Genomic DNA, 24,000 nt, shown 5'->3' on the forward strand with positions numbered 1-24,000 from the left:
GGGTCTCAGCGAGCGCATGCGCCGAGGGGCCGCGCGCCGGCGCCCATGGAGCGGGTGGCACGTGCGGCGCGGCCCAGGCGCAGCCACCGCCGAGGGCTGCCGGGCTGGGGCTCGATACACGTGTCCCCCCCCTCCAAAAAAAATTAGGGGAACACGTGTTGCCCCATGGACAAAAGAAAAAAAAAGTTACCCAACAAAATAAATAAATGGAAAACCACATTCCCCAGCCATGCAAGCGTGTCCAGCCCCTCCAGCGGTGAGGCTGAAACCATGTTGGAGGTGTCATGCTGTACTTTTAGGGATGTAGGTTGTAGCCGTGTTGGTCTAAGGACACCGGCAGACACGGGTCTTTGGGTCAATCCGGTATCTTTTATTAAATCAACTGAAATAGTTGGAAACATTTCCTCTTGGCGAGCTGTCAGGGCATCCACAGCGGAGAGCCCGTGCCCCATATGGTCCCCGCAGCCCGGGGCGGGGGCAGAAGAGCGGGGGAAGGCCCAGAGAAAGGCAGCAAGGATCAGGCCAGGACAGAGCTGGGACGATAAAACACAGCTGGCAATCGTTGAGTAAATGCCATGTCGTTTATTATGCCAACTAAACAGTTAGGGAAAAGTTATTTGCAAGCTTTCAGGCACAAACACCCTTCCCCAAGCATTGGGAGACACTACCGTTCTCCTCTGCGCCTGAAATCTTGCAAGCAAGCTTCTTCCGGTAGGTGTGATATCTTTTATTTGACCAACTGAGTCGTCGGGGAAAAAGTTCTCGGCAAGCATTCGGGTGCAATCGCCCTTCTTCAGACACGGGGAGTCTGCTGTTCTCAGAGCTCTTTCCAACTACTTAGAACTTTTACTACCTAGTAAAAGACATCACATCTACCCAAAGACCCTGGCATGCCCGTGTCCTTCGACCAACACGGCTACAACCAACGACCTGCTGCCCGCTCCGGTGAGGCGTTGGAAGGGCACGGCCCAGGAAACAGCCACGCGTTTTGACAAAGCATCAGCATTGGCAATGAGTGGGGAGAGGAATGGAGAGAGTGGGGATGGGGTAAGGTGCAACCAGAAACGGGTGCGGGTAGAGATGCGTTTGTGCCTCGAAGGTTTTCGGAACATGCCCACTAGAAACCTATTATGTTTTCTCATTTTTAGGAACTAGAAAAGGTTTTCTCAGTTTGAGGAATATGCCCACTAGAAATCCTACTAGTAGTCTGCAAGTTGCCAGGAGTAGCAGCAAAAATAATGCATATGCAGGGAACAAAAGATATAAAACCATTTGGGAGCAAAGGGTCATTGGACTAAAAGGACCAAGGGACTGCTGGGTTTCTGAACTACTAGAATATGCCTCTGAACGTCCCAGAGACCCGGAGCTGCTTAAGCAACAGGATAGGGAGCAAGACACATTTGCAAGTAACTAGTGCATTGCTTAGTCTAAGAACGTGCGCTGTCTGCTGAATAAACATACATTAGTAGCGAGGAAACTCCCATCTCTCAAGCTTTCTCTCTCTCAACCCACTGGTTCCCCCAGAAAAAGTAAACAGGGATTTATTATTTGCTGTCTCTCACAAGAAGTAGCCGTGACAATGACATTAGTGAGTTTAAAACTAACAGAAGGAAGTTCTCTCTCATGCAGCATGGAACGAGTATGGAAATCATTGCCACCGGGTGTGGTAGAAGCGAGGGGCTGGACACGTCTTGGCGGCGAGGAGCATCAGTAGCTGTGGAGCACGGGAGTAACGGGCACTGCCTCTGAATCACAACTTCCTAAACTTTCAATGCTGGAGGCCGCAAGCAAGAAAGGAACGGTGAAAAGAAGCTCTGGTCAAACCCAATTCTCTCTCCCTTTAAACATTCGCTCTCTGCCCCTGTGAGACGCACAAGACTGGGCAAGATGGACCTATGGTCTGATCTAGTGAATGTAGTTCTTATGTTCTTGGGCTAAAAACAGCTGACCTGATTTGGATTTGAGCATTTAATTTAGCAGCAAACTGCACAGATAGACCAGTCCATTGTCCCACATGAAGTGTTTGTGAATTACCCGAATTGACGCTTTGCCTTGGAACAATTGTGACTAGTTCCGGTTAACCGCCGGTGAAGTCCTGTGTGTAAATGACTCTGCCACATCTGTTTTGGTGCCAGTCATATCCCAGACCAATCAGCGCTGCATTAAACTGGTTGTCTGTTTTTACCCTTACTGTGAGGCTATTGCCCACAAAAGCATCCCTTGCTTCAAGCTGAACCCCCCCTTGCCCTACGCTTACTGAGCAAACATGAGCTTTCCAAACAAAACTGGTCTTCTCCACCAGTAGTTTGCTGTCAAAAAAGTTAGAAAGTTTGTGAGGGGGAGAAAAAAGCCATCTGCCACACCTTTACAGAAATAAATCCATTTATTGTTATAATATTCTTTTTTTCTTTTTAAAATGAGTACAGTACTTAGAGCTGAGGAATTCTGAGGAAAGCTAGAGAAGACCTGGCACTACGTTGCTGAGTATTACACAGCTGGGCTGAGAGATAACACTATTTTAAGTGTCGGACAGAACAATAAAATTTAGTGTTTTCACACAAAAATATGGAAGTTATATTCAAAGCATGGAATTCTTTTTAAGACAAATGGGTACTTCTGTAAAAATTATTTGTTTCCTAAAAATTTTGGTCATCATGCTTTATTATAGCCTGTTAAAATTTTACAATAGTGTGCAGATGATTATGCCCAACTGTCAAGCAAATGTTACATCCATGTAACAACAGCAATAGCAAGCTAATACTGCACAATTATATAAGTGGACTGATTTAAGAAACACGTGTTCTTCCACAAATATCACACAAAACCCTGTTCTTGGTACCATATACAACTCAAGAGTTTTGTTTTTTTTTCCCCCCCACTTACATAAGTAAGGCTAAGTGAAAAACATGTCAGAACATGATTACATGATAAAAAGTATATTATTCATTACAAATCTTGTATCTATTACATTCCATACAGGGTGCTGTGCTGTAATCTCTAAAGAGTGCAAATGAGCAGGACTGACTTCTCTTTAAACGTGTTAGATACTTCCATGTGACCTGCAAGCAACACCGGTGAAGAGAGTTCATGAGTGTTATACTGATTTGGTGTACGTGTGCTGGTACAGGACAGCGATGTGTTCTACGGGTTGTCGAAAAAGCAGCCATTCTAGTTTTCTACGTGCAAAGTGCAGGCACTGTGAAAAAGCAACTTTAGAATTGTTCCACTTGCGTTCATGTAAACAGTTGTCAGTCTGTCTCAGTCTATGGATTGACTGATTTACACACGTACGTGCACACACATACACATTATTTATTTTAGGTAGCCATTTCAAGAAATTCTTCCAAGCTCTTTTTGATGTGTGGGGGTTGAGATGCAGCCTGAATTAACAGACTTTGACCCATTTGTGCAAAAAGCGCTCTTGTTAATTTAGCTGTAGCTGTCCGCATATTTCCTCCAGCTCCAGGCAGAGAGCCACTATTTGTCATGTTTCCTAAGACATGCCATAGGACAACTAAAACTTTCTGCTCCACAGCATGAGGTTTCCGTGGGTATAACTCCGTAACGATATCTGAAAAAATTAAGAGAACAACAAAAACTGTCATTACCAAGGCTTAGTATACTGCTTGCATTCTAATATAATAAAAGGCTTAGTCTGTGTGTCTGACCATTATTTACCCCTTTTCCAAACCTTGTGTCATTCCTAAATTTTACCATCAGTGATTTTAAACCATTTAATAGATGTATAAAATGCTTTTATCTAATGGCTTCACTACCCTCTGTTGATGAAGCTTATATAACATCTGCTTCACTACTTCTCTTTCATTTGAAAGGATATGGACACAGTTATTGAACTTTTGCTGCAGGTGACAGAAAATGTAATACTGTGCAATACTAAAAGTGTGCTAATGGACTGGAAAGCTGTATTGCTAAGCTAAGAAAAGTGATGGGGAATCACAACAAAGACACTCCAAAAGATGCTATCTTCTCCATCTGAACGTGAAAATTGAGGGCACCAATTTTGTGTCTGGTTGCAAGCTAAATGTGAAATAGCTTGCCATTAATTATGGACAGCAAAATTAATATATGTTCACTACACATTACTATTATCTCTGCATTTTTTATCCAGCTTGTGAACAGACTATTTAGACAATATTTGTGGGAAGGTGTAGACTCTCTTGAGTCTACACAGAACACAACTCAACCCAGCACAAGTGAATTACAAGTCTCTTTCTCCCCAAGCTGTCAAGTCCAGGTGCAACCATACAGTACATCCTTTTAAAAACATATATTATGCTACTAAAATCCTAAACCCTAAAATGCCAAAGCTTATATTATGCTAAAAAACATACATGAATATAAACTGAAGCCCTTGAAACAGGGTTTGCCAGGCCTTTAATGTTAACTGCAGCCCTGTCAGTCTTCCTGGGGTGGATGGAGGAATTTTCTGAGGCCAGTATTACACTGTGCTTTGCGTCTTAATAAACCAGATACCTTGATGGGAGATCGTAGTTTGAGAACTCTAATCAGGGAGCATTAAAATTACCCCAAAAATTCACTGAGGGGTAGCAGGCAGAGCCCCTCAATCTCTTCTGCAGGTCCCAATCCTCCGACTTGTGACACAGACACGGGGTTCCTGCACTGACCAAGGTGCAGGTTTACAACCAAGGTGACAATCCATTTCTGTTAGGCAAATACTTACAGCCCAATCCAACATGAAACTAACTCTGTCAGCATAAGTATTATCCTATCGTTAAGGCAAATATACAGCCACCTCAAGCATGTAATTTTTGGTCTAACAGTACTAAGCTTCGTGTCAGGAGCACAAGGCACGCTCAAACTCTTTTTGACTAAAGAACAGATTTGCAGTATGCAACCCTGCTGCTATTGTGGTGGGCTCTTGCTAAATAACCTGAAATATGAACATAACCTCAAGCATCTTGAGGTCAGTTTGGTCAATCAGGCTGGAATACACATAAATGTAAAGTTGCAAAGCAAGATGTAAATTTACCAGCAAGCTTTTCGGTCATGTCTTGTTTAGCTTTTCCATTCAAAAACTGGGCCTTTGTGCAAAACGGTTGGAGAAGCAAAGAATTATCTAAATTCAAGGAATAAAAGATGATAAAGACCATTAAAATAAGCAAATTACTTTAGAAAGTCTTCAGTTTTTCAGTCTAAAAATACTAACTTGAATTGCATTATGCAAACTTTATTTAATTAAGGCAGGAAGTCTCTTTTTCTTTAAGCTCAAAGAAGTACTTTAAGCTGGTGAAGTTTTATGAAGAGCTATTAGGGGACTGACTTTTCGTAAGGCCTGACCACCACATGAACTCCAATCAGAAATGTTCATAGCAGATTAAGCAAACCTCTACATTACTACCTGGTGAACTAGGTTGATAGCTGCTTAACAGAAAAAGTATGTTAAAGCTTCAGTGCTGTTACTACACTGCTATGGGCACTCAGCTTCTTTCTCCAAGAGCTCCTCAGTTTGCAGAATCAGGCATTGTGTGAAGTTAGGAAAGCCAGATTAAGTCAGCATTTCTGCACTAGTTTAGCTGTATTAGACTGGGCAAACAGCCTAACCAGTGCAAATCTATGCCATTGGAAATGAGCAACTCCTTTCCTTCCAAACTTCCTAACAGCCATCAGAACTGATTCCTACTGAACTCACCTAAAACCTCTCCTTGCCTACCTTCCAACCAAAATACAAGAGCCTGGTAGAAACCATGTCATAAAGACTGGCTCCTTCAAACAACGGGCACTGACAAACAATAAGCTTCTCTTATTCCCCATTCAGTTCCCACTCTTTTTACACTTTATGTCTTCTTTAAGCCTGACCTCCTCCTCACTTGCTCTGTTACTCTGCTGTTTGTCTGATTTTCTTAATAAAAGAATGAACCAAGCACTGTGTGTTACAGCAACCCCCCCAAACCCAACAGACATTCTCCATTGGGTCCAGGAGGAATCCATCCTCTCTCCCCTCCTCCCCCCAGCACAGGCTGGGCAAACCCCAGACCAAGCTTTCGTAGATTCCTAGATTGCAGAGTTGGAAGGGACCCCGAAGGATCATCATGTCCGACCCCCTGCCCCAGGCAGGAAAGAGGGCTGAGGTCAGACGCCCCCAGCCAGGTGCCTCCCTAGCCTCCTCTTGAAGACCTCCAAGTTAGGTGAGAGTACCACCTCCCTTGGCAGCCTGTTCCAGATTCTGGCCACCCTTACTGTGAAAAATTTCTTCGTAATGCCTAACCTGAATCTACTCTCCACTAGTTTGTACCCATTATTCCCAGTTACTCCTAGGGGTGCTCTGGTAAATAGCACATCTCCAATTCTCTGTTGTCCCCCTTGATAAACGTATAGGCAGCTACAAGGTCACCCCTCAGCCGTCTCTTGTGAAAGCTGAAGAGATCCAGATCCCTTAGGCCATTAATCACACGAGTAGCCCTCTGAAACCTCTCCAGATTCTCCTCATCCCTCTTGAAGTGCGGTGCCCAGAACTGGACACAGTACTCCAACTGCAGCCTGACCAATGCCACATAGAGGGGGAGCATCACCTCCCTCAATCTGCTGGTCATGCATCTGCTAATGCACGACAAGGTGCGATTGGCTTTCTTGATGGCTTTGTTACACTGATGTTCATCTTGGAATCAACTATGACTCCAAGATCCCTCTCAGCTGCTGAGGTCATCCCCCAGCCTATACATATGCTGGGGATTCCTCCTCCCTAGGTGGAGTACCTTGCATTTGTCTTTGTTGAATTGCATCCTGTTTCATTCTGCCCATTGATCCAACCTGTCCAGATTGGCCTGTATCTGCTCCCTGCCCTCCCGTGTGTTAACTTTGCCCCATAACTTGGTGTTAGGGCTTCCTCCCCTCCCTTCCCCGACTCCCATCCTGAAGACAGCATCAGGAGCAGGGCTGGACTGCATGAGCCCAGCTCTGCTTCTGGCACGCACTGACAGGAGTTAATGAAGGTGCTCCGCTTTGGAGGGCGCTCACCTGAACCTGCATGTAATGAGGGTCCATTTGTCGCATGATTGGGCAGTTTTAAAGTGCTCTACAGCCATGGACTTCTGTCAAGACATGGCTGTAGAGTGCTTTCAGGTGGCCTATCGCATGACAAAACATTACTTCTGTCAGCACTGCGAGTTAATTACCTAAATGTTGACAAAGAGCCTGGATGACGTTTGTGGCAGCAGCATAGATCCCTGGATTCTTGGAGTTCAGGTTGTTGTCTACAATGGCTGGAATTAACATATTGATAACAGGTGATAAGTTGTCTTTCAACAAAGGAATCATCTTGTACATTGTCTCCAGAGCCACCTGATTTACTTTGCTGTTGGAATCATGTAAGCGAGACTTGAAAGCATCAAAGATCTGAAAAAGTAAGCAAAGAAGAGCTTGATTTACTCAGGCATCAGAGTTATCCAATTTCTGCAGCTTATCACAACAAACTCTGATGTGCAATACACTGACACGGTATCCTTTTACCAAATAATAGATGCTTGGTATTTTCAAATGGCATGTTCATTCAATTCATCTATTTACATCCATATTTACTGTAGTCCATCCTACATGACATAACAAAATTACGCTAACCACCTGTAACTTTCAGTCCAATCAACTGCATTTTCTGTTCTACTCATATTTGTTAAACAAGCCGCTCGCTGTGACAGAACTATACTTAGCACAAGAAAAGTAGGGTGTCTCCCTCCTGTAGCATTTTGAGAAACATGTTTCATCTGCAAGTCCTCTGTGGCAGTCTAGGATTGCAGCTGCAAATTCTACCAATATTACTTTTCTTTGAGATCACTGATAAAAACACTGGATGTCCCAAGGCCCTGCAGGGCTTCTACTGAGTTTCAATGCAATCTATTCTGTAATGCTATTTTTCACTATAAAACTGCATTCCCCAGCGCATTGGAAATAGTTATTACCTTCATACAAACTAGAAATAAGCCTCTCCTCCTCCAAACATGAGGGAATAGGGGTTTCCAGAACTATGTAAAACAGATAAAAGGAAGAATTCTCTATACCAAAGCCCCCCCAGCAATAAGGGCTGGATCCAATAGCTCCCATGAGCCATTAATTAGTGACCTCTGGTTTAGATTCATAGAGTCTACAGCACCCTAAAACCAGATTTGATAAAAGATGAACACTTATACATACAGAGAAACTATAATGGAAGGAAGATAAACAATTCTAAACTGGTAACTAAGGATTTTTTAGAAATAAACAGAAAGAGCTAACCTGCGATTAAGATGAGAATAAAACAATAGGTGTTAGAAAAATGGCCCACATTCATTCTGTAATTTATTCTGCAGTCATGTCCCTGGTCTTCCCCAGGCCTTCCAACCCCTTATTCTTTTTCCACCTCTACCTTAAGCTTCTCTTATTCCCCAATCAATTCCCACTATTTGTATACTTTCTTTATCTCTTCCTTAAGCCATACCTGACCTCCTCCTCACTTGCTCTGTTACTCTCCTGTTTGTCACATTTTCTTAATAAAAGAACAAACCAAGGTTTGTGACACTGGGCATCTTTAGAGCAGAACATTACTATTATTGAGACTTTGTACCAAGGAGAGTCAGGTCTCTCAAAGAAAATGTTTGTGTATATATAATTACCTTAATAATGTTTGCAACAATGAGGTCTTGATTGTTCTCGGTGTCCAAAAACAGTTGCTTAATGCCATTAATTCTATCACGGAAATCTTTTGCATTCAGTAAACCTGTTATGGCCGTAACATACTCTGCACTTTCTAGAGAGTTACGAGGAATTGGTTTTCTTATAATTTCACGGGCTTCTGTAATCTCCCTGTTGGAAAGAAAAAAAGTATCATTGTTATTCACTGAACACCCAGAGAAGCTAAAACAGTAATCCTACATCTACACGCACTCAAGTCTCTTAGATGTAAAAATATCAATATTAAATAGATGTAAACATATCAATATTAAATAGAAACACTTCTTATCAAAGTTTATTTTTGGGCATTTGAAAGTTTGTTGGTTTTTTTTTTTCAAAGAATGGTTATTTATACCACAGTAACGAGGTTTCACAGATTCTACCACCAGTGCATCTCTGTCACGTGTGCAACTCTGGCTTCCTTTGAATAGCACTGTCTGTCTGGGCCCCATGCAACACGTCCTGGGACTCCTCACTCATCCCTGCCAGGGCACTCAGGGTGGAATGGATGGGACTCTCTCAGTTCCCTCACAGCTAAAAGTTCATGCTAGTTCAGGACTTGCCAGGAGAGATAGAGAACAGGTCGTGCAATCCACACTGACAACTCAAAGACCGATTTACTGTAAAATAAGTAACCATTCCTTCTTTGAGTGCGTGCAAATCCCCCTGAAGGTGACAGACAAGTTGTAGCCTTGGAGGGTGGAGAGATTAATACAATTTGCATCAGTAATACTCTCCCAAACTTGGCATCTGCTCTGGTCAGTGCATCTACTATGCCACCGTGCAGATCTTGGGTAACAGCACACTATCAAGCAGGCAAGGGATCTTGCTTGATGTTACCTTAACATTGAGTAGGAGGAGCACATGGGTAGTACAATGCGATACAAGTATGTTAGCCACTTAGATATCTTTTGTGATGTGATGGCCTGACCCTTGCAACAGTCACCAGCCAGGTATAAACTGGAAGAGCATCTTAGTATTTTCCTCTCTCAGTGCAGTAAAGTAAAACTTTGGAAACATGTAGTACATGAAGCTCCTCCTCTCCTGAGGAATGGGGTTTTGGGAAAGAAAAGAGGTGGCTAAATGAGTCTGAAAAGAGATGGCGTATATCATATCCCATTACATTTCCCTTGGAGCAGATTCTTCTGTATTGAGCCCAGTAGTTTGTGTTCGATTAAACCAAATCCTGTGGAAGGCATCCCGACCTGAAGACATACAAGATGAAGAATGCACCACTTCACTCAATAGTCCGGTTCCAGCAGTTAATCCTCTCAACTGTTAAAACTTTCTGCCTTTTATCCAAACTGAATTCGTTAGGCTTCAGCTCCCACTTATGCATTTTTTCACTAGATTAAAGGATCCTTTAGAGAGCCTGGTGTTTCTTCTCTGGAAAGGTCCTCATACACTGTAATCGAGTCACCTCTCAATCTCTTCAGTAAACTACAAACAGCCTGAGCTCTTAAAATCTCTCACAGTAAAGCATTTCTTCTAGCCCTCAAAGCACTTTGTGGCTCTTTTCTACACTCTCACCAATTTTCCAACACTGTTTTCAACATTTGCTATCCTGGTGCTGTAAGTATTATTTCAGTACTGGTCTCGTTACTACACATATGAAGGTAAAAACACTTTCCTGCTACTACTCATTACCCCCGTTTATAAATGGAAGGTATGTGGCGCTGTAGACCCGTCCGCAGTGCCACACACCGCGTATGCGGTTGTTCCCTACGCTACTACTTTGCAGTGGGGGGAGCGGGGAAGATCCCGGGGTCAAAAAAACCCATGCCATAAAAAGGCAGGGTGGCACACATGGCGGCGGCACACGCCACCCAAAACTGGATCTTGGCCAGCTGGAGCCACACTCTGGCTGCCGGCCAGTCTTCCTGCCACAGCTGCTGCCCCAGGAGGCCCCCAGGATCTCAGGTAAGACTGCTAGGGCCAGCAACTGTGCTGGCCCCTGCCTCCCCCACCCCACCCGGGTAACCTGCTGCACACCAGAGCATGGAGGGCATGGGTGCTCCCTGGGGACAAGCAGCAGTGGTACAAAGTCTGCCATTGCTTCTTGTCTCCAGGGAAACAAACGGCCACGTTCATCTAAGGACGCATCCTTAGAGTCAGTGCTTTCCTAGATACAGTCTCCCATTCTGCCACAACAGCCTGCTGACTGCATTAAAACCTGCAACTTGATGGGACCTGTTCTCAGCAGCAGCAGCTCTTCTCCTGGTCTTCACATCATTCAAAAATTTAATCAGCAGCAATTTTGAATTTAATTCCAGATCGCTGATTACAACGGTGAATAGCATCAAATCTAGTACTAATCTCCGAGGAAGCCCCTTAGCAATGATGATTCCTGACTGGTGACTACTTTTTGAGATCTGTCAGTTAGCCAGTTACAAATTCACTTAACATTACTATTTCAAAACATCAACGGATCCTGTTGTTTTAATCAACCAAGAAAGTACTAAGTTAAACACCTTACAAAAGTCTCTTACATCAGTGCAGTTACCTTTGTCACCCAAATTTGTAAACAAAGATTTAAAGGTAAGGCTGCTCCCTGGCACGTAGCACACTGCAGCACGAGCAAAGTTTTCTCTACAAAACCGTGATTCTAACACGGTGCCAAGAGATCGTTTGAAGGGTGTTGGGAGGTATGAGGAAACAAGGAGATGTTTGAAGGTAAGCTGCCTGGCCACAGCGCCACCCACACTGCCCAGCGCCTCTGCAAGGAGGTAAGCACTGTAATAAATAAATTAGTCTTGAAATGGGGTGCTGCTTAATTTGCAAAAGTTGTGGGGGAGTGCCTTGAGTCCAACAAGAGTGCCTCAAGTCTAAAAAGACTGAGAACCACTGTTACAGAGTATTCACTGCATTTTTTCCTGAAATGGCGAGGTTTCTTGCATATGTATTATTTGCTCCAGGTTGAAGTGTAGGCTTGACTAGGTATTCAAGAGTGAATGTCAAATAATTGGCTTGTTACAGTTTTATATAGATTCAAAGGAGTTCTGGGATTGCTTGCTTCTACCTGCAATTTGCTTCACACACTTTGCATTTCAAACTGTACCCTCCCGCATCAGTACAAGTTTCATTTGTTTCTGACTCAAATTGCAGACCTGCTTACTCCAACTGGGACGAAGGGTTTTTGAACCCGAAAGCTTGCCTAATAATTATTTTCCAACTATTTGGGTTGGTCTAATAAAAGATATCAGATTCACCCAAGGAACCTTGTCTGCCTCTGAATGACCAAAGTTTTGATCTGACAGCAACCTCAGGAACTGTGTATATGAAACAAGGCTAAGGACTCCCCCACCCCCACCCCCATCCCAGCCTAATTTTACTCACGTGAGCAATTTCCAGTGAAAGAAGTTAGGCATGAGCTTAAATGTGCAAGGCTGGAACGTAAGCAATTATTTTTTAATTCCCTACATGCCAGCACAGAAGCTTAATTATTGTCCAGTAAAACAAGAGTCAGTATTATCATGATTAATATAGCAAGTGGCTTAAATAGATGCAAGCTCCCTTTTTTGTTATGTGATAATACTGCCACATACTGATGGTATTCCAGGGATGTCGACAGAACAGGGAATAATCTCACTAGAGTTCATGACAGCTGAAAGAACAGACTTTAGCATAATAGGAATTTAGAATAATTAGGAGAAGCACAGAATACTTAATTGCAAATTATTTACACTGCTTGTAGGAGATTTAGTAAAACAGGTCTACCTTTCAGTGACATTCAGAGCATCTCTGGAAGTAGATGATGACCGAGAATGTCCAACACTCCCAGCATGAGAACGTCTTCCTTTGGCTGATGGTGTATCTAGAGGCATCTCTCCCAGGCCCTACATATAATGAAAATGATCCAGTAGCATACTGTGATTTTGTTGGCTCTCTAATGACAAGCGTAACAGTTGCTCTCCCAACAGCAGCAGACAGTTCAGCTTTGCCACAGAAGCAGTTATCAATTAGGTTTCTGCTGTGTCTTCTCATTTATATAACTCATCTGCTTATGCAATGGCATTCAAATTTTACAATTCAAAATAAAATTACCACTTATTCCTAGTATTAACATCAAGGCCATAGCAAAGATGCTAGATTGTAAATTTACTCTACTTACAACACCAAAGACATTCAATTAAGCAGCACAGACATTTCAACACTGGCACTTCAGCTCTGCACTTCTTTTTTAAATTTCTCCCTCCTCATCTCTCTTGTTTCCATACCAATGTGCATATTAAGCAGCAACTCAAAGTTGTCACAAATAAACCCACAGACCAGCACTACCTGATCTGCTGAAATTCCTAATCCAGAGCTAAATTTTCAGGAGAGAAAGTTACCAGACTTTTCCCCTAACCAATCTATTCTGTTTGATTTACATGGCTGAAGAGTCTTTTGCTATTTCTTTTGATAGCCTTTCCAAGGTCTAACTCATCTTAATTTGGGACATAACTCACTCTATCTCTACCCTTCTTGACTTCTAAGACACAGCGTTTTTTGCAAATCCACCCCTTTTTCCATTCTTTGTAGACCCTCTGGTTGCACTTCATATCCAGCAGACCTAATATAGCTTCCTGATCCATTAATTAAATCAAAGCATTTTCCGCATACCTTTTGACGTAGATTGCTAACAGACTCCTTAATGTAAGGCAAATCCTTGGACGGCACATACTTTTCAAGCATTTTGTCGAAATCCGGGTGAGTCATCAGACTGAACAGCATCTTTCGACCATAGTACCTACAAAAAAGCAAACCATTATACTTGGATCTAGAAAAATTAGGCCAGTGGCTGGCAACCTTTAACAAGCCACAGGCCAGAACAACCTGGCTGTTGTTCGACATGGGCCAGGTGTCTTTACTGGCACATCAGCAGTGGGGGGCTTTGCCTTGCCTATGCTGAAGCCAGACAGCTAAGAACTGTGCCTGCACTGCTGCTACCACTTCCCCAGCCCCACAACAGTGGCACAGTTTCCAGCTGGTGGGGAGTTATGCCAGGACTGGATAGCTAAAAGCTGTGAGCTCACTGCTGCCTCTTCTCCCCATCTCTTATCTCCCTGCCCATGCTGCAGCCAGGAAATGGGGGCGCTGGGCAAAGAAGCAGCAGTGCAGGTGCAGCTTCCAGCTGCCCAGTTGTAGTGTAACTCCTTGCTGCCTGGCCACAGCATGCGCACAAGCACAGGCAAAGGCCTCCAGGTCCACAGACCATATGTTACTGACCCCTGCGTTAGGCTAATTTGGACCATTCCTATGTATCTAATTTATCACAAGAGGAGTTCCTTTCAATACATATTTTATAACAAGGGAAAACTTTTCTAATATTAATGTACCTCAAACCCCTCCTATTCCTGCACAGCAGCTACACTCAAGAGTAGTGATTTGGGTGAGAACAGGTTAATTCCACCAAGTTAAAGAATGAAAACAGTCTAGTTTCGATTTGGAATGGTTAATTGTGAGGTTGTAGCCATGATGGTCCAGTAAATATGTGAGAGGCAAATATTTCTGTGCATAATACCTTTTACTGGACCAACTCTATGGCTGGGAGGGATACAGACAAGTTTTTGGACACAAAGTACCCTTCCTCAGGTCTGAGAAAAAACAGACACAGCCCAAGCTAAATAACAGAACTTTATAGATCTGTTCAATCTACTGCTAAGCTCAGGCTGTGCCTGCTTTTTTCCTTGGTACCCCAAAATTTGTCTGTATCCCTCCCAACTATACAGCTGGTCCAATAAAAGAGAGCGCACGCACAAAATCCTTGCCGCTTGCATAATGGTCTAGGCTCCTATCTACTGACTTACCTAAGCTAGGCTTCTATCTACTGACCTTGTTTCTTGTGAGCCATCCTGTGCAAACTTGGCAATAGCAGGGAAAATCCTGTCGGTAACATCCTTAATTCCCGAGAGTATCCGTCCTGGTCCCATTCGTTCCACCACATCTGATAAGTGTTGGGCTGTACATCGTCTCACCGCTGTGTGCAAGTGACTAGAAAAAAAAGCAGAAAAGGATGGATAAAGGAACACCTAAATCATGATATTTGCTCCCTTTTCCAATGAGGGTGCATAGATGCATAAACCACACAAGATGCAACTGCTCTACTGGCCTACTGAAATTTAGATGGGCATTCTAGTTTTGTACATAAAGATACTATGGACTGGAAACAGACACAGGACATTTACTGCTAAATTAATTTCCTTTGTACACAGAAATACATACCACATGTACACAGGAATGCATAATAAAAGATAAAAATAAATATCACTTTTGTTTAGTCATTTGCACTGTCTGGTCCTCTTCCATGCACAAAATACTGCAACTGCAAGGTTGCAAATTGAGGCAGAACGTTTTATTTTTGAGTGTCCCTGAAGTGCTCCTTTTAAAGCAAAGGAGAACTAATTAAAAACTTTATATTAAAAATAAACTGTAAAATGTGTATTTTCCACCTGTGACAACAAATGATGTGCTGATTCATATTCTAAATAAAGCACCAAAGAATATAGATTAATATCTTTATCAGCCTCTAAAAATCGCACTCAGGTCTATTTTTCCACCATGGGTGGTATCTCTAAGTGACTAAATTCATGAAAATAAATCACAAAAGTCTGACTCAGTTTGCAGAACTTCTTACTACAACTGGGACTACATCTGCAAATTAAGACACAATGATTTTTGGGCAAGCAAGTCTGTACACCTGAATGAGTTTAGCTCCTAGATAAAAACACTGATACTGGGGACAGCATGCTGCACACAAATCCCAGTTTGAATACCCAGCCATACATTCTCAAGAATTGTGTTTATACACCTTACCAGGCCTAAGCACAAGCAATAAAGGAGGTGCAGAAGAAAGTTAAAGGCAACTGCAGGGAAAGCGGTAACTCCAGGTATGTCTGCACTATGCTCAAGGTGCGAGGCTGGCTCCCATACACAAGAGAATTCAGATCCTGACTGCAGCATAAAATGGCAACACAGAGCACAGCATCGGCTGTAGAATCCCTCTGGGAACCAGGATACGCACTCAGGTAACTACCTGAGCTGAGCTCTGTGGTGCCACAGCTAAGTGGCTATCAATGCACACGCTAGCTAGTTTAAAGCCAGTTAGGGTAGGTCTGCCAAAGTTGTTGGGGAAAGAGAGAGACTGGGTCAAGCAACTTAGTGACCACGCAGAGCAACAAAGCAACAGGGTGCAGGGTAGGGCTTGATAGAGCATAGTAAGCTGATGTGATACTGCTGATTTGAGCAAAAATAAATGTGGATGCAGTGGGCTGGGAAAAATCCTATTATCTGGAAGTTCAGGCTGAGCAGAAGTGCTTCTGGACAAGTGCAAATGTTAGTCTGTCCTCCCTGCCAATGAGCTGAGTGACACTGGGCAGGGTAGCACTAAGCTGCTGTCACATAGCAGAGTGGCCTGAGAGGTTTAGAGGGAAGGAGCAAAGCATTGCACTTAATTGGGGGAAAAGAACAGCAAATGGTTCTGGCAAAGATCAGCACTTGCCTTGTGATTTTCAAAAAAAGGCTCATTATGGGAGGTTAAGCCAACAATCTGCTTGGCTGGTCTGCACTGGTACCGAATGAATCTTAGTGCCCTGGGTCTATGCCTGTCCTCTACAATTAAATCCACAACATACGAAGTGTGCAGGTACACCTGATGCAACAGCTCATCACTAGCCCACCTGCCTTTCAGCATGTCTCTCTCTTGATTGAAATGCTGCTCTCATTGATCTATAGCATTGTGGTGGTGACACCGGGATACTCTAAAATGAGCTGAATTAGAACAAGCACTTTGCATGCCACAAAAAATACTTATATATCAAATGTTACCTTTATTTTACTTATATATTTAAATTTGATCTGAATTTGAAATATTTTTTTATGTGGTCACAGTTCTGAAACTAATGGTGGAGTAGAAGTTTTATTTACCTTAAGGCAAAGCCAAGATCAAACTGAAAGTCAAATACACAAACAAGATAAAATGCAAAAAAAAAAGAAAGAAAAAGAAAAGAAAAAGAAGCCCATCCCACACTGTCAAAATAATCCCAATTAGAACAGAGAATGGCAGAAAGTCCTTTTTTGGCAATCATAGCAGATGACATATTTACCTGAAAGAAAGAAGGGAAAAACAAGGACAAACTGTATTTTCTGGTTGGACAGACAAATGTGAAGACTTAGCTTCTGATTTATTTTTAGCTTAGCAGCCAGGAGACAAGCAGTCGGAACATTTTTTACTGCTGGTTAAGGCAGCTGTATTTTATATTGCCAGAAATGTATTCAGGAAACTACAACCATCAACTGAAAAGTAACAAGACACAAATAAGGATTACAGCAGAAACTTCACAAGAAGGATGAATTCTGTTAGTGTTTTGCAAATTGTGAGGCACTACCTTTGGAGGAAAAGATGTAGGAAGAAAAATAATTTGGAATCCAGAATAACTATAACATTTCTAGCTCCAGGGGCAAAATTAAAATCTGAATTAAGGAGCGCAATAATCAGGGATATTTGATAGAGGATGTAAGAATGAAAAATCTGTGTTTAACCAGTTCAGAGGAAGACAGACCAGAGAACGAACAAAGGAAGTCCATGTGTACTATACAGATCTTTATGACTGATGTTAAGGCTTAGATCTCATTCAGGTGAAAGATAAATAGAAAATATAAATAGAAAAGAACAAAATGGTTAGCAAAGAAGGTGCAGAGAAAGTATAAAAATCTCTACCAAAACTGAAAGGGGAGGAGGGCAGGATTCAAATAATGAAACAGGACTAGAGACAAGTCTTGTTTGAGGTACACAAGAAAGACAACACTCAATCATGTGAAAACTCACGCCAAAACCATGCAGGAAGTTAGAATTTGTGTGCAGAGACAAAAAGCAATTTGCTAGTGAATGCTGTGAAAGGGACCAAAAAAAGGCTGCGTTCAAAGATGGCAAGACGTGAAAGAAAACCACTTTTCCAAAACTGTTGAAGGAAGGGACGTCTGTGACTCCAGAACAGCCAGCAAGTAAGGACAACCTATGTAGGCTTTGCCAGGAGTATTATAAGGGTCCTCAGGAATATTATCAGGAACTTTGATTAGAGGGTACTGACCGTAGCTTCTTTAAACTGTTATAAAATGTATCAGAACATGCAATCGCTATTACAGTCTGCAGTCTATACAATAACAAAACCCCCCTCACATTTGAACTGCATGCCAAAAAGAAAAAATATATCTTGTCCTCAACAGGTACAATTTGGTCAGGCTGAACGTTTTCCTTTAAAATTTTCAGCTTACTCTGTTATGAAAGCTACAGAAAACCTGCCTTACTAACACACTAACTCTTTGTCTTAACTTTTTCTTACAAAGCTCTTTGTGAAAATTACCTTTGCCCTCCACTGATAAGAGAGCAGAGAGCCCGTGCTGGAGTCATATTATTGACCATTGCCTTCAATGCTTTATCTACGTCTTCCCTGATGAAGGTGTTGGATTCGCCAGCTTTGTGCAAGAGGACTTTTACTGTATTATCGAGTTCTTGATCCATGCTCCTTTTCAGGTAGGTGAACAAATCCCCTAAACAGACGACGGCAGCCCGGGAAACACCTGAACGCAAATTCTTCACCTGAACGCAGAAAAAGACCTTAGTAAACAAGGACACTAAATAAGGAGAGTTTAATTTTATTTTCTCTTCTGGAAATTTTAACTATGACAGATAAATAAGAGACATTCTCATTTTGATTCATCATGTGAAAGAGAGTAATGTATGTAGTCTATCAAAATGCTGTAAGGTTACATGCTAATTTTAGCAGTTTTAACAAAGGAAGCAAAGAGCTGAGTATCTCAGGTATGGTCTGCTTTATGGAACTGCATTGCCCACCCTTTCAAAATGGCCCGTGCTGAAAAAAGAACAACAGAGGAACATAGTGCTCCTCATTACAATGTTTGCCTCAAAGCTAACAAACAGTATAAAATTTTGACATGAAAAATTAACCTCCTGGACCACAGCTAGGCTCGTCTCATGCAGCTTCACAGTCAGCACATCAGCATGGTAGGCAGATAAACATCTAACAAAGTTCAGTCCTTCTATTTTCTTCTCCCTACATCAAACAAATAGTTAAAGTAAAAACACTATCCCACAAAACCAAACACACACAGAATCAGTACCGGCAGTGGGAATGTTAAGGAAACAAGCATAGAATGAAAATTAGAGTTCAAGGGAGCAATAAGTTTTTAAACTGGAGGCAGTCTCACCGTTAAGTCTCTGGGACAGATGGCACATGAACTGGATTAATGCAATCATGAGGCTGGGTGCACTATAACCCCATGTCCTCAGGGCCCTGCCTCCATTTGGATTGATGTTAGCAGGGAGGGGACCTTTCCTTCTCAAGCAGGGAGAAGTGGTAACATCAGACCCTCCTTTAACAGCCCCAAGAGCAGCAGAAGCTGGGCCTATTTCCCACTGCCCCACTAGAAGTGATACCGTTATACTAGTGGGAGCCACATCATGGGGCACCCCGCTGAGATGCATGCGAAGTGCCAGCACAGACCTCTCATCAGGCTGTATCCAGGCTCAGAATATACCCTGCACTGGGTATATTCAGGTCACCTTCTTAGTTTTTTTACAGCCTTTAGGACTTACTACCTTCACTAAACACAGAAAGCTGAAATCCTAATATCATCACATGACAGGAGCTAGAACATATAGCACAGACTTAAAACAGTCATGTATTAATCCCAAATGGGGATGGAAGAGGCTTTCCTTCCTTGCACAGAGATTACTAAGCAGATTTTATGTTTTGTTAGAAGGTTAAAAGGTAAGTATGAACACAAATGCTACATGTATTACACTCAAACTGCATACAGATTTGTAATTATATATATGCACATGTACCAATCATCATCAGCTAAAAGTCGCAAAGCTTCTGTCAGTGCCACTTCAGGTTTTGAAAAGGGCCGCAGCTCTGATGGATCCATTATTTCTGGACTGTGAGTGACGGATGGGGTCCGATCCTTATACTGTCCTTTTGGTCCAGAAGATGTTTCACCTGTAAGATCATTAATGAAGTTGGGTTAGTAGTTTAATTTGGGATTTGGAAAACCTGCTACTGGTAAAAGACTGAGTTGCATCTTAGCTGCCTTCTTGGGCATGCCCTCAATATTTGCAAGTGCATCTTTTGGTACATGTAAGAAACTGCATACCGCTACTGCCTCTGAAGAGCAAGTTGCATACAGAAATGCAAGGTTTTTCAGGTACTAACATATGCATCCAAAGAAACTATGAGTTAATTTAAGAAGGTTCTTTGAATTTATTTAAAAGTTTAATTTGAAAATTACCAATGTACCATACCAATAGCTCTGAATTTTTCAACATTCAGAAGTGATGCACTGTTTATCAATTATGTACTTTTCTGATGTAACCAATTTAGTTTCCTACATTTTGGAAATACTACAAAATTTCAGTCTAAAGAATGAATAGCTTGTCAGAAATCTCTTTGATGTTCCTACATGGACACCTGTAAAAGAGATGAACACTCCAAATAAATGTTGCTAAAAGAAATATTCAACCTGAGTGAATGATTAATTTTAAATTTGAAAGAGCTATTACTCCAGTTTATCAAATCATATATAATGAAGCATACCATAGCACAACATAACACAACATGTGATATATCATACCGCATCTGGAAAGATGTAACTACATTTTCTGTTTTGTTGTCAAACCAGATCAAATAATTTCTAAGCCTGCACACAACCTGCATGGGATTCCCAGCACCACTCTGCCATACACAAGTCACAAACTGCCTCCAGTGAATGCACAGCCAGCACAGGTGGTTCCTAAAGCACCTTCTCTTGCAGTCCCCAGGCCCTGCATTCTGGCTCTGCTTGCTTGCTTGGTGGTCTCTGGAGAACTACTTCTTGCTGGCGTGGAATAGATTAAATCCCAGACTGCTTTTACTTATAAATGGGTTGAAACAGAGCTGCACAGAGAATCAGGGAGCTGAGACCAGCAGATCTCTGCTGAATCAAAGAACTGCTATCTTCATCATGGCACAGTAAGAACTAAAAAACCCAGGAATCTAGGTATGTCTGCCTCAGCAGGGAGAGGACCTTATGGAAAAATGGTCACTTGATATTCTAGGAGTTACTGAGGCTGAGCAATGCTACACAACTCCTTCCAAAAATATTCCCAGGACCTGCCACACACCAACTTTTGCAGCCTTTGATTGGCTTCTACGTTCTCCTAAGTAAAGAGAGTCAGTAACTAATGAGCAAAACCTCTCATGTTCTAGGCACTGATGGATGTGCAGCTATTCTGCACTCAGAGCTACAGAATCTGAGGCCACAGTCCTGAATCACTACACACACACGCTTGATGTTTTACTGCTTTCAGTGGAATTAGTCACTTGTCTGAAGTCATGTTCAGGGTCTGAGTGCCCCAGCAGGCAGCAGATTTGTGACTATAAAATCAAGGCTGTTGAAATCCTGAAATCCTGGCAGTATCAAAGTCCACAGAAACCCTGCCATGAGCTTCAGTGAAAGCAGATTTTCACCTACGTCTTTTGGCTTTTTTTCTCCAATAGTTTTCAATGGAGCCAGCATTTCAACGATGCTATAGTCTAATGCAATGTGTCCTTGCAACTGCTTACATTTTGGAGATTCCTATTTGCTTCTTCTCCTAAAAATGATGGAGACATGAAAAAGGTACTAGAATGTTTTTGATCCATACTTCATAAACTTCATCTATGCTCTGTAATTAAACCATATTCATAATAAAAAGCAAGAGAAGCTATGACCTACAATGGGGTGGCAAATGCACCCTTCCCGCTATTCTGTTAATTGAAAATAATATTAAAAATGAAGTTTTACAAATAAATTATACTACTCTTGACTACACTCTGGGCTTGTTGAGCATGTCAGCATTCCAACGTTTTTATAAGTCTGGTACATTTACCTTACTTTTTTAACAGCTCACCTGAATCTAGCAAGATGGAAGACTGCATCTTCTTTAAACTAGGTGTTCTTTTCAATGAAGGACTGAAGACAATATTTTCTAAAGAGAAAGACTCGTTTCTTGATGTCATTAACACATCTCCATAACAACTTACATCTGGGAAACAGATAGAATAGGAGAATCAGAAAAAGGGAAGAGACTGTATCTCTTAATCCTAGACTCTAAAGATTTTAAAAACACTCTTTCAACTGTTCTGTCTTTGTTCCTTCCCTGCAAATATTTATACCCAACAACAAATTAGTAAATACATTAGGGAGACTAAACTGCAGGGAAAAAATTCCAGTAATACTTTATGTAATTTTGAGCTATCATAACTTTAAATAATCAAAGCTGTTATACCATAATTATGATACACTTCCAAATCCACCACACTATGACATTAAGAAAACCCACATACTTTCTGATGCCATTTTCTCCGGTCCACTGTGTTTAAGTTGCTCCCAAGGATTTTGTTCCTTTTCCTCAAGTTCTTTCATTTCCTGATGCTCTCTATGGTTCTGTTCTTTTTCTTCTTTTTTCTTCTGCCTCATCTTGTCCCGGGCAGACTTTGACATAGCAACTTTGACCTGAAAAAAAAATTAGAGTCGCACTCCTGTCTAATTTAAACAAAGTAACACAAGCAATCACCTGAATCTTAGCATCAGGAAGATCTTTCCTAAGCAAGGGACATATGGTTTCTGCTATTACTCTGCAGTGCACATGAGATCTATGTACACTAACTCAGGAGAAAAGCTTGTGTACACACACTCTTTCCACAGTGTGAACAGTCATACTGGCTTCAGAGGTTAGCACCTGAAGGTCTGCTACAAGTAGGGCCAGAAATAATAGTCCACCTGGCTGTCTCTGAATTATGACAGCACTGAGAACCAGACTGTAAGTCCTTTAATTTCAGTGGAAGGATTGTGAGAGTAACTGTCGACCAATGTAAGTAACAGGTAGGCAGTTTGGGCCCATTTGAATACTCCTATTCACTTGTAAATAATCCATTTTTTGGAAAAAAAAAACACCTTTAAAAAGTATGACTTGGCATTTTTTTAAATAAGATGTCTATCTTTCCTGTTTACATTTAAAAGTATTTGCATTAAATCAGTTTCTCTGTTATCTGTAGAGAAAAAGAGAAAAAGCTATTCAAATGCTGTCAAATATCCAGTCATAGGAAATAGATATATTGTCACCATATTTTTTAGATTTCAGTAATCTTTATATGTTATTTGAACTTTCTGAAGGCACGGTGTTTAAATGCACCATCATTTTACACAGATAAATGTTCATGTGACAAATCCTAGGGAACATGAACAAAATGTAACACAGATCCTGGTAAAACCATCATATGGTTCTGATATTTGGACAAGATGGTTTTTAAAGGGAACATGGCACTTGTAAAATTCCTAGATTAAAAACCCTACAACCTGAAGTCCTCTTTTTGTCCACAGAATAGAGTATGTTCAGAAAGAGAAGTTGATTCCCTCCACTGCCTTGCCAAAATTCCCCAGCTACAATAGGCAAGACCCATTCCAGGCATTAAAAGGCGGTTCGTTCTCCATGTCCATTTAGCCCACAGTCTCTGCTCAGAGCGAGCGCCAGCTGGGAATTTCCTGACAAAATGGGCTTTGATCAGAATGTGTCTTACAAGTCCAGGGTGGCACTTCTGGTCAAAGTGTGAGAGCGCGAGAGAAGAGAAAAAGGAGAGAGACGGAAATAGATGCTCCTGCCAGAAATGCCAAAAGCTCATGGTTAGGGCACATGTGGGAGACCCAGGTTTCTGAACTTGATTTTCAGCATCCCTGGCAAATGTCCTAATCTTCAGGCCAAAGAGATTTCTGGGCTGAGTCTCTCTCTGCCCCTTCCGTTCCCCTCCACCGTACACATAATTAAACACTCCCTGAAACAGGGGCGTGAGCCTGGGTCTCCAGCATCCCAAGGGAACAACCTAACTACTGGGCTTTTCACTATTCTAGGGTCTCTCTTCCCCCTTCTCTTTTCACATACGGTTTAAAAAACATCAGGTTCATCTTGATTCAGAAAAGGAAAATGTTTGAAATAACAGAAAACTTTGATGGACAGGAAAACCATTTTCACCCAGCTCTGTTCAGGGAGAAATCAGTGTCAGTGCTAATGGACATTTTGGGATGCATACATCTGTGCTCTATGGACTGTATAATGGCCACAATACCCAATATAAGCACTTCCAAGTACTGGGTCAGGACATAGATCCATCCAGCCCTGTATCCCGTCTCAGTGGTAGAGATCAGATGCCAAGCGGATGGGTGAAGAGGCCATGTCCAGAATTGCCCACCCCCTGCTTCTCTCCCCATTGCAGCTTCCAGCATTCAGGGGTTTGGGAAGTTCTG

The 24,000-nt window shown here is 42.0% G+C and overlaps 1 protein-coding gene across 1 annotated transcript in view; it reads right to left on the bottom strand.

Moving 5' to 3' along the window:
- Positions 1-2,352: 2,352 nt before the first annotated feature.
- TOGARAM1 (TOG array regulator of axonemal microtubules 1) overlaps positions 2,353-24,000 on the bottom strand; it is a gene marked incomplete at its 5' end in the record, with an annotated part of 59,332 nt that continues 37,684 nt past the window's right edge. The window contains 12 exons of the mRNA XM_014520482.2: positions 2,353-3,571; positions 5,012-5,098; positions 7,155-7,374; positions 8,625-8,814; positions 12,400-12,518; positions 13,285-13,411; positions 14,497-14,655; positions 18,024-18,259; positions 18,629-18,734; positions 19,529-19,682; positions 21,611-21,745; positions 22,047-22,215. Of these exons, the coding sequence (XP_014375968.1) occupies positions 3,318-3,571; positions 5,012-5,098; positions 7,155-7,374; positions 8,625-8,814; positions 12,400-12,518; positions 13,285-13,411; positions 14,497-14,655; positions 18,024-18,259; positions 18,629-18,734; positions 19,529-19,682; positions 21,611-21,745; positions 22,047-22,215 (1,956 nt within the window). The remainder of the gene's footprint in view (positions 3,572-5,011; positions 5,099-7,154; positions 7,375-8,624; positions 8,815-12,399; positions 12,519-13,284; positions 13,412-14,496; positions 14,656-18,023; positions 18,260-18,628; positions 18,735-19,528; positions 19,683-21,610; positions 21,746-22,046; positions 22,216-24,000) is intronic.

The sequence above is a fragment of the Alligator sinensis genome, unplaced genomic scaffold, assembly GCF_000455745.1.
Source record: "Alligator sinensis unplaced genomic scaffold, ASM45574v1 scaffold358_1, whole genome shotgun sequence".
Taxonomy (NCBI): Eukaryota; Metazoa; Chordata; order Crocodylia; family Alligatoridae; genus Alligator; species Alligator sinensis.